This window comes from Camelus ferus, chromosome 35 (assembly GCF_009834535.1).
Source record: "Camelus ferus isolate YT-003-E chromosome 35, BCGSAC_Cfer_1.0, whole genome shotgun sequence".
NCBI classification, from domain to species: Eukaryota; Metazoa; Chordata; class Mammalia; order Artiodactyla; family Camelidae; genus Camelus; species Camelus ferus.
The window spans coordinates 24,441,311-24,451,929 of record NC_045730.1 but is presented as its reverse complement, the minus strand read 5'-3'; the positions used below and the strand labels follow the sequence as shown (position 1 = coordinate 24,451,929).

At 40.7% G+C, this 10,619-nt stretch overlaps 2 protein-coding genes across 2 annotated transcripts in view; one reads left to right on the top strand and one right to left on the bottom strand.

The window, feature by feature from the left end:
* Positions 1-384: 384 nt before the first annotated feature.
* Positions 385-9,094, bottom strand: MEIG1 (meiosis/spermiogenesis associated 1). Its single transcript, XM_032473891.1, has 3 exons — positions 8,871-9,094; positions 4,984-5,150; positions 385-1,307 (listed from the first exon to the last, which is right to left on the bottom strand). Exons 2-3 carry the CDS (start codon positions 5,119-5,121, stop codon positions 1,179-1,181), a joined length of 267 nt encoding a protein of 88 aa, XP_032329782.1. The 5' UTR covers positions 5,122-5,150; positions 8,871-9,094; the 3' UTR covers positions 385-1,178.
* Positions 8,841-10,619, top strand: part of DCLRE1C (DNA cross-link repair 1C) — a 77,933-nt gene continuing 76,154 nt past the window's right edge. Inside the window, exon 1 of the mRNA XM_032473877.1 lies at positions 8,841-8,948. The gene's annotated coding sequence lies outside the window, so the exon portion shown is untranslated. The remainder of the gene's footprint in view (positions 8,949-10,619) is intronic.

Below are 10,619 nucleotides of genomic sequence, written 5' to 3'. Positions count from 1 at the left end.
CACTTGTCACCATGGAACGTGTGATTTTTATCAGCCCAGAGGTTCCTGCTTTTGTCTGCTCAGGGGTGCCTGTTGCTTACGTGATGTATGGCTTCCTGCACTTTGTGCCCCTCCTTTTTGCCCAATTCCTGCCATTTGGCTTGTGTCCCCCTTTCTCTGCTCATATCTAGCTATCTGCCTGCTCTAACAAAAGCACAACTTTGAACTGGGAAAAACTAATGGCACTTCACGGTGCAGACAGTTCTGGAAAATGGGATCTGAAGTTGAATGAATTGACGGATATGAGCCCCTACCCCCAAATCTATTTAAAGTACTAAATAGTAACAAATAAAAAGTCTTAAGAGTGACCAAAAAAGTGACAAAAAAAGAGATATCTTTCATCCATTTAATCTCCAAGCCCTCAAGACTCTCGAATTTGGGGTGACTTCACAAGTCTCACAGGTTAATTATCAGCTTCCTTGCCTGTGAGCATTTGGGCTGTTTCTGCAGTGAGTCTAGGCAGCACTGGAACGTGTTGTTCATTGGGGGGGGGGGCAGATGCTGACCCCAGGACGCGGCTTCAAGTGCAAGGAGGCGATTCAGAAGGGAATGAAGCCCTGGCAGGGGAGTGGGAGGAGGGGCAATGAAGGGAGACAAGCAACAGACTTCGTCAGCCAGTGAGATGCTGTGCCTGCGACAAGGTAAGTGTCAGGCTGATTCCTCCTGGGGTACCGGGTGGCAGGGCCTCTGATGACCGTCTGCCCCAGGCACCATCATGCCTTGGTGTTTCCAGGCAACTTAGCAACTGGAAAAGGACTCCAGAGGCAAGAGAAAGCCCTCAGGCCACAAACTGTAGATCAGAGGTTCAAGGTGAAGATGTAACGGCTGGGGTAGGGGGACCGCGAACCTCTACAGAACGTCTTTACAACCCCTGGAAAGGCTTCACAAAGGGCTCTTCCCTCCCCTGTGTCGCAGCTGTGCGCTATCCTTAAACCAGGGAGAACCAGACCCAGGCGGGCACAACCGGCTAGAACAGAACAGGATGATTAAGAGACACCAAGTTCCATGGCTTTTGTGTCGCAAACATTCCACTGAAGTCTGCATTTTGGAGTATTTTGTGAAATGAGGAACACTGACATGACATGGAATGAAGCAATGCATTTTGAAAAGAAACTGTCAAGTAACACAAAGAGGAAGGACTAGTAAGCATAAATTTTCACTTTGTGGACATCCTTGTCATCACACTCCCTCTGTTTGTTGTAGTAATAGTAAGTATTGTCCCTTCTCTGAAGTTTCTTCACGTAGCCTGTCTCTGGCCAACGATCTACCTGTGTATCAAAAACCAGAAGACAGATACTGTAAGACCGGTTTTACTTTTATGTAATATTTTACTATCAAACAGTTAAAAGTACAACCACATCAGAAAATTAAAGTAGAAATTAAATTTAAAAATACTTGAGCTCTTAGAGACATCTACACACACACACACACAAAACACACTAGGTTGCAACCTTATCCTGCCAAACAACAGTTTCAGTGCTTTTTCCGAGATCCCAATTTCTAGAATTTCTACTCTGTGACCAAGATAAACCATTCAAAGTCAACTTTATTCTTCTTATGGTTACAAACGATTTTAAGCCTCATTACTTACTAAATTCTAAAAATAATACCCAAGGAGGAACTCGGCCCAGGGCTCATTCTGAAAACACCGACTACTGGTGGTTGATGCCACAGGAGTGACGGAAGGAAGCAGCTAGGCTAGAGATAACTAAAGGTGCGTATGTATTTTCTCAAGTCTGTATTTCAAGTTCATACCTTGAAGCTCAATTTATAATGGAAACACAAGGTCATGAATACACGCCTCAGCAATCTCTTCTTACCTTCTCCCCACTAGTCCTTCTCCTGCCATATTGGTTTGTTTACATGATTGTTTGGCTTGATCTAGTTTGGACATTCTCCTCTGATTCATGGATTATACCTTTTTGGTCAGGTCACTGCATCGCTGCTGTGGTTAGGTATGTTTCTTCCGGATTTTGTGAGAGGTACTCTACCACTGCCAACAACCTACTGTTCAGACTTTGTATTCATGCCATGAACATCAGTCAAGTCCTGTTCTTCGACACCATTCCTACGGGCAGCTCTGCATCCTCCAACTCCCTACTGATAAATCAAAAGCTTCCAAACTGGACTATGAAAATGCCACGAATACAAAAGGATACACATCCTTTATTTTCTAACAACACGCTTGCTCTTTCTTCTGTCGCCTCCTTTGTTTAGGAATTAGCAAGCACGGGTAGCGGCACACCTGACGGACCTCGGCAGGCTCGCCGACATGCATGTCAGGGAAAGAAGCGATGCTTTCCATCCCTTAGGTCGAACCTGCCTCCTGTTGTTTCCATTACCCTCGGCAGAGAGAAGATACTCTCAGGAAACCATGACCACTGTCTCCCTCTTGGTGCCAACAGCAGGCTCTTTCATTTACTCGGATCCCCAAAACCACTTCAGTCAGTGAAGAGACTGTACACCTGCTGCTTTTTCAGGGGACTCACAGCCACTTTATGTGTGTGTGTGTGTGTGAGCGGGGGTGGAGGGCTCCAAACAGCTACACTGTTTCTGTCTCATCATCCTCTAGACTTTTTTCTTTTTATAACCCCCTTTGCTGTTTCATAAGTTTTTCTTCTTGGCTTTCTACTCCATCACTCCCATCCAGCTGAGGAAACCTTCATTCCTTAGAGAATGGTGGAAGGGGGATACGGTCCTCAAGCTAAGTCTCCTCAGGCAGGGAGGTCAGTAAGCACTAACAGCGTCTGTAAGAACACACGTTTCAGGTAAGGACAAAGAATGTCGCTCAGACCCTTCAGGCCACTGCCCATCAAGGCAAGCCTTCAGCTATCATTCTGTCCCTCCTATGAAGTTCACAGAAAATGCCTCTGGGGGCATAAAGCCTTTTTGGAGGATTGTCCCCAAAGGAAGCAATTTTATCTTCCTTTTTTTTTTTTTTTTTTTTTTTTGGCATCTATTTTCACTTGCCTATGGTTTTACTGTTCTTGCCCTTTTTAATCTTTTCCACTCCAATATGTAAGAATAATAAAAGCTATCATTCACCAAACACCATTCATTCACCTGACAAATGACTGTTGAGCAAGACAATATCAGGCACTTTCAACACATTCTTTCATTTAATTCCCATGACAATTTTCTAAAGTAGGCACTGTTGAGCTCAGTGAGGGTTACAAAACTTGTTCAGGGTTACCCAGCCAAGGAAGGTAGCCAGGATGCAAAGCCTGGGAAGACTGACTTCAAATCCTGTACTCTTCCCAGTGGCCCACTAAATTTCTTGAGGTCAGGCACATGCTTATGTATTTATCTTCTTAAAGCACCTGGCAAAGAAATTTGGATGTGGTAGGAACCCAGTAAATACGCACAGAAATAAAAAGCAAAATGTCTCTAATTATCAAGTCATACAGTGGATAAGGTTGCTCTTCCCTTCATTACACACACACACACACACACACACACACCCCTCTCAGGTGCTTTTGGGGACTTCCCCTTTTAAAACGTTCTTTGTGTTCCCTTACATCTGATCTTATGTCAGTTGACAGTTGGGGTTGGGGTTGGGGTGCGGCAGTGCCTGTATGATGACCTTGCCTCTATGACCCTGGGTCTCAGACATCTTTTAGGGGCATCCCAATCTTAAGGCAAGGTGTATGAAACTTATTTTTTAACAGCTTTAAAATGCTAATTTGTGTTTTACCTATTTAAAAGCCCCAGACGATAGAGTAATACAAAACTACTTCTTGCTAACAGGGACCAAAGAGTAAAATGTTAGTAGACATGAGAAAACTGATATATGAAAGTCATGGTCATCAATCAAATCTTTCATTTGATAAGTATTTTTAATTTCATTCCTCACCAACTCTAATAATCTGTTAAACTAACATCCATTAAATGAAAGCGTCTATTACATTTCACCTCTGTTATTGCCTCCATTCTTTTTCCTGTCTACTTTTTTGAGTATTAGGTAGAGATCAAAGAGTCAAATGAAGGGAGAGAAAGAATTTATTGAGATATGAAAAAGCCACACATGAATTAAGTCTGTGAAAAACAGTGAGTTATTAATAAAAAAAATTTTTAAAATTTAAAAAAACCCAGTTAATAATAAACACTTTGTTATAACCTCAATCTAAAAATTGAAACACAGTGGGGACGGTATAGCTCACTGGTAGAGGGCATGCTTAGCTTGCACAAGGTCCTGGGTTCAATCCCCAGTACCTCCATTAAAAACAACAACAACAACAAATAAACAAATAAATAAACCTAATTACCCATCCCCCAAAAACAAACAAAAAAAATAAAATAAATACAAATTAAATTATGAATACTATGTCATATTGTGTAATGTTCTTAAAAAGTCAGCCTCCTAATATTTAGTAGAATAAATGAATTTTTAAAAAGACATTATAAATGACGCCATGTCTAGAATTCTGCCTAGTCTTTGAAAAGCAAAACCATGTCTCTCATCTCTCAAAAAAGCCTGGAATACACAACCAAAGTCAGGAGTTCATCACTAAGATTTTTGTCACTGAAAACAGGATTTAACCCCTTTCTAATTCGTGGTTAAAATTAAAAAGAAACAGGAAAGAAATAATAGTGACACAGCAAACTGAATATGTGATAACAAAATTACCTTAGTAAGGGGGAAAGACTCTGCTTTTATGGTTTACCATAAAAGATTTATTTGACACAGCACAGTTGCTTTGCAAAAGCGAGAAAATTATTGATGTTTCTGTGCTGAGAAACCACCTCTTGCCCCAGGCTGCCTGAAAATCCTTCTCCTGGGCCTCAGTCTCCTATCAGTAAAATGAGAGGACTGGAGCAGAAGTCCCTTTCGGTATTCTCTGATTCTTTGTCACTGGTGGTTTGTTTTGTTTTGTTTTGTTTCAATGCTTTTTTCCATCTAACAAACTCACGTTGAGTTCAGGTTTGTAGAGGCATAACTCTTACCATAGAAACTTGTTTCACTTGTTTGTATTCAGCTTCATCTCGATATCCTGCTTGTTGAAATCTGTACAGATTTTCTATCTCTTCTGACCACTTTTTGGCATGACTTACTGATTTTGGTTTCACGTCACAACTAGCCATGGCTACTGAGGTCTTATTACCACTTATTCCTGAAAGATGTTAAAACAACATTAATAGATAACATAACAGTGACAGTTTCAAAAGGCCCTTTAAAAACAAACAAAGCCAGCATTTAAAAAAAATTAAAGTTGAGGATCTCATTAAATATAATCACATTTTAAACATTCAATTCCAAGATGGAGAAGGATTCATGCTCTATTGTGGAAATAAAGTAAAGTAAAGCCTGAAAGCGATGCAGAGAATTGCTCGCTTCTTCCTCAAGTTTGGAGTCGCGGGTGGATACCCTAAGCGCTGCCTACTGATCCTGGGATTTCAGGCGTTGACACGTTTCTGAAATCACACTCTTATCTGTAACTGCTCAGTAGATTGTCAAAAGACCCCACCACTATTTTATTTCATCATCATCAGAATGTTGTCTTTTTTTTTTTCCCTAAAAAGGGGAACTTAAAATCAGTCTTCTCACTGTCTTCCTTTCCTTCTTGCTGTGAAGCAATGGTTTTCCTTTTTTCCTTTTCTTAGCTGCTTGGAGACATGCCAATCACTGCAGGTCATGAACTGGGATCACTGTGGTCCAAGGTGAGGAGATGGGCTAATGGTGCAATCAGTGGAAACTGGCTGTTGTGATCCTGAGTCACTGATTTTAAAACAATGTAGTCTTTGAAATTCAATTTTCAGCTCTACTTCATGTAACCTGTTCAGCCAGTTTTTCAAAGACATAATCTAGCACTTGTTTTCTCGGACTTCTTCTTTTATTACCAAACTGTATCACTCATTTAACATTTATTATTATATATTATTATATTTTACATATTATATATAATATATAACATGTTTATATTATATATCTTATATTATATAATTATTACACATTAATGTATATTATAGTCATTTATTAAAATAAAGTGCCCAGAATTTTCACCATGATTCCTTGAATTCATTCTTCTATTTAAATATGTTTCTATAGGCTGACATACATTAAAATCGGACCTCACAAAGTAGACCCTGTAAATGAATTCATATTTTTTTAATGTTTTCAATTATAATGACAAATGCTTATTATGTTAAAGAAGTCAAGCAAAGCATTAAAGTACAAATAGGAAAACGCAAAATAATTATCACATCAATTAGAAATATCCATCCTTAACATCCGGTGAACACCACCCCAACCAAATGATGAGTTTGGAGAACAGACTTAAAAGTTTTATGAAAAGGAACCATAATAAATGCTTTTGCAAGAGTAATAAATTTAGCTTTACCTAGATTTACCAGGAGAAAAAAATAGGAGATGGAAATAAAATTGACAGAATTTCAGAAAAATGTTTCTTCAAGATGAGAGATGTAGCCCCAAAATTCCCTAAATGTTAATTAAAAAAAAAAAGATAATGGAGACTGTTGGGAGGCTCAGAGTCATTTGTTTCAAGTCTATGTGTAAATCTGATTTACTCAGTTCTATGAAAAATAAGGTCCTATGCTGCCTCCTACCTCCTCTAGGTTTTTGTTTCATTACTTAAGCAACATTCTAAGGGTTATCTCATTTACAGTTCTATTTGGAAATCATGATTTCCACAGTAGTTTGGACTTAGCTCCATATTTAAATGAGTCATACAGCTCTCACTCTGATGACAATAGCAATTACCTGAATGGATTTCCCATTGTTTGCATTTCTCCCACGTGCATGCCAATATATATATTGACTAGACCGAAGTAAATTAAAGTATTGTTAATATTTGACTTTTTTAAAACTTTGATGCTTATTTATTCATTTAAGCTGAGGCTCATGTTGCATTTTAAGGCAATATGTCGTTATACTATTGCATAAATTTATGTAAAATTTGGACTACCTGACAAAACAACACATAAGCCACATTTCAGTGAAAGCCTTGTCTTCCAGTTTCATCGATTTTAATGGAAGTTTCACTGCTTCACTGCTGCACAATATACTAATTATGACCAATAAGTGAGTTGGATGTATGTGGTACAGCCTGATAACCCGTTAACATATATAATTATACGTTATATATATATACGTATTCCACAGAAAAAAATGACATGGAGAAAAATGAAAGAAGAAAGTGCAAATTTACTATATTAAAAATAGCTTTAAAATCAGCCATGTTTTTATGTGAATTTAATGGATGTAGTACTTAATACTGCTTTTCCAATTTTCTAAGAGCAGTGGTACAATCTTAACTTTTGTTTTACTGAAGCCATTTCTGCTTTAGGCTTGGCTTTTTGATATATAATAAAATACTTTTATTTACTCATATTCATTCAAAGAGTATGTTTGTGAATGTTACCTATGTAACCTTTTGTCACTTTCAAACAAAACAATCATGTCAACTATCAATATAAAAACGCTACATTTAATAGAGCAGAAAATATTCTGCATTCAGTTGAACTGAATGGGGAAATCGCCATTTTTCTCAGGAGAAATATGCATACTCTAGGCACATCAGGCATTTCAAAACTCTCCCAAAATACCTAAAGGAACATGAATGCATTTTCACCCTTTTAGGAACCCTAGTGGCTATACTATCTGGTGGTGACGCAAATTCCACCCCCCTGTTTTTTATTTTGGTCTCTCTTACAACTTACTATTGATTAAAAACAGAATGAAACTAAAAATAGGAAAGATCAACTCAAAATTTCTTGGTTAAGTATTTCAGTGATTTGAGGAAATTCAGTGGCAGCACTGTTTCTGCTAGTAACCTTCAGCACTTTGAAATATAGTTATTTCTTTAATGATAGTTGTGGCAAAAAAATTAATATAAAATATATTTGACCTCTGTACTCCTAAGCTGTATTTGTAACAAAAGGAAATGGCAATGCCTTACTCTCTAATTTGCAGAAATCAAATTTTATTAAACAGTATTAGGGTTTATATGGGTATTAAAAAATCCCACCAGTATCAAATTCCTGAGAGTCTGAGGTTCTAATCTAACAGAAGCATGATGTAACCTGCCATCTCAAACTCCCTTCTATGCAAAAATTCGTCACCTTCTTCTCTCTCTGAAAAGTACCTTTACTTTTATAGTGGTATTAAAACCCCAAGGGCATCAGTATGCCTAGTCTCCCATTTCTTTCCCCATTTAACTTTTTTCTGTTCCTAGGCACAGCAGGGTACGGCAGAGCAGCACTTTAACTAGCAGGCAACCCGGGGCTCCGTTTCCTGAACTGTGAAAAGGTCTCATTAGACAGTCTAAAGTTCCCACACTTCCCTTCCCAAAGTTTTTGGGTGTTTAATTGAAAAACAAAATTGGTTCCCAAAATAGGCCTTTGTGGTCCACGGTCCAGGTGTGTCGGTCGGCATCTGTGCAGCATAAACCATTCCTTTCTGGGACCCCACAGGTCGATTAACAAGGCTTCTCCGGTCCATCAAACTTTTTTTTTTTTTTTCCCCTGCCAGAAATCATCAATCGCGCCTGCAAGGTAAAGTCCCCTTAGAGAAGGCTGAGATGCACAAAGTGTCCTAAAAACGGGATCAAATGATTGGCCCTCGGGAGGATCTCGGAAAGGAGTCCCTACAGCCAAAGGGCGCGCGGGGCCGCCCAGAAACTACAGAGAATCAAAATGAAATACCCTTCCTAAAAAAGAGGACACGAGAAAAAAGATGAGCGAGGCGGGCAAACGCCGGGACCCATCCAGCAGCGGAGGCGCGGGACGGGCGGGGCCTGGGCGGCGGGGCGGGGCTCGGCAAGTGCAGGGGCGGGGTCGGCAGGAGCCGGCCAGACCGCAGCGCGCCCACTCACCCGTGGGTCGCGCTCTCCAGGGTAACCGTCGCTCGGCCGTCCTTGAGAGGCTGGGGCGCCCCGCTCGGGAGCTCGCAGGTGAGCCCGGCGGTGCTCGTGTTCCCTACTCGGTAACCGTGGTCTGGGCCGGGCCAGCGGGAGGCCAACTGTCGCGGCCTAGGCGGCACTTGCTTCGCCTCGCAACTCCTGGCAAGGCTCGAGCGCTCAGCTCATTCAGGCCCCGCCCCCTGCGAACGGGCCATTGTGCGCACGCGCGGGGCGAGGTGGGGCGAGGCAGCTGGGTGGGGCCCACTTTGAAGAGTGAAAGTTGATCGAAGGGTGGAGCCTTGCAATGTCTTAGCCTCACTTAGAGGTGGAGAGAGAGCTGTGTTATTAGTGTTGTTTTAATCCCAGAGTTCCCTAAAAAAGCCTGTCTGAGAAGAGACCATTGACTCTTCTGGTCCCTAGTAATAGATACCTGCTACCTCTCCCGCCCGTCCTTTGTTGGAATTTAATGAACCGATCCATAGAGTCCACCATGGTGCCTGACAGTTGGTAAACGTGTGATAAATGACAAATCTATAGCTTTAATTACTTTTTTGTAACATTATCTTCATTATTGTATTTAAGATACAGTCTTCTTACAACTCTTAAAATTTATTTCTCAGATCTCAGTATATTTATACAGATCCCCGTATAACCAATGTATATTCAACATCCACCTGTTATCCAAAACAACCCCCCTCCAAACGCCCACCCTCCTTCCACAGTCTTCCCCTTTCCGTCTGTGTTTCCCAGAATCCACTTTCTCTTGCCCTTCATATCCATCCACCAGCAGAACCTGTTGGCTTTACTGCTCCCATCCAGCCCAAGCCACCATCAGTTTTCCCCCTTCTGGTTATTGCAGTTGTTCCCAACAGTCTTTTCTGGTCCCCTATAGTCTGTTCTCAAAAAACAATAGGTTTGATCTGATAAAACCTAAGTCAGATTATGTCATTTCTCTTCTCCCAATCCTGCAGTGGCTCCCCATTCTACAGAATAAAAACCAACGAAGCCCTACAAAATTTTCATGCAATCTCTCCTCTCTTGCTCTGTAGCCCTGGCTCACGCTGCTCCAGCCACACCGGCCTCCAGGCTGTTCTTCCCCAGTTCCCATATTGAGACCTTAGTTGTAGCTGCTCCCTTTGCCTGGAACGATCTTCCTCCCTTTACCCCTTGGCTTCAAGTCATTGTTAATATCTCAACTTGCCCATCCCTGTCCCTCTAGCTCTCTCTTCCCATCATGTTCTCTTACCACGTTCTAGTGTTTCTTTTTTTCCGTTGGACTTATCACCTTCTAATATACTATTTATATTGCTTGTTCCTTAATTTTATTATTTACCTTTCACTAGAATGTAGTTCCCATTCAGAGAGATCTTGCTAACTAAATTCCTGAAACAGTGCCTTGCACTCAGTAGGTGCTAAAATAATATATTTTTAATAAATTTATTTCACCACCATTGCCACTATAAGACTGTGAGAACAGTATAGCATGATGTCTAGGACAATGGCGTCTGGGGCATGAGCTTGGATTTGAATCTTGGCTCTACTACTTACTCGTTCTACTACTTAAACTGTTTCCTTAACTAAAATGAAGGCAAAAACTGTACCTATATGATGGGGTTGTTGTGAGGCTGAAATATATATAAACCATTTATAGGACGGCATCTGAAATTGTTACTGATCCGAGTCTTTGGGCTCTTTAAATGTTATTGACCTGGGTGCTTGGAC

What these genes read in the sequence shown, in the direction of transcription:
- MEIG1 (XM_032473891.1), bottom strand. Translation starts at nt 5,121, where the DNA reads ATGGCTAGTTGTGACGTGAAACCAAAATCAGTAAGTCATGCCAAAAAG. An exon ending in AAGTGAAACAAGTTTCTATG is followed by an intron (nt 1,308 to 4,983) that starts GTAAGAGTTATG and finishes TTTGATACACAG; the next exon opens with GTAGATCGTTGGCCAGAGAC.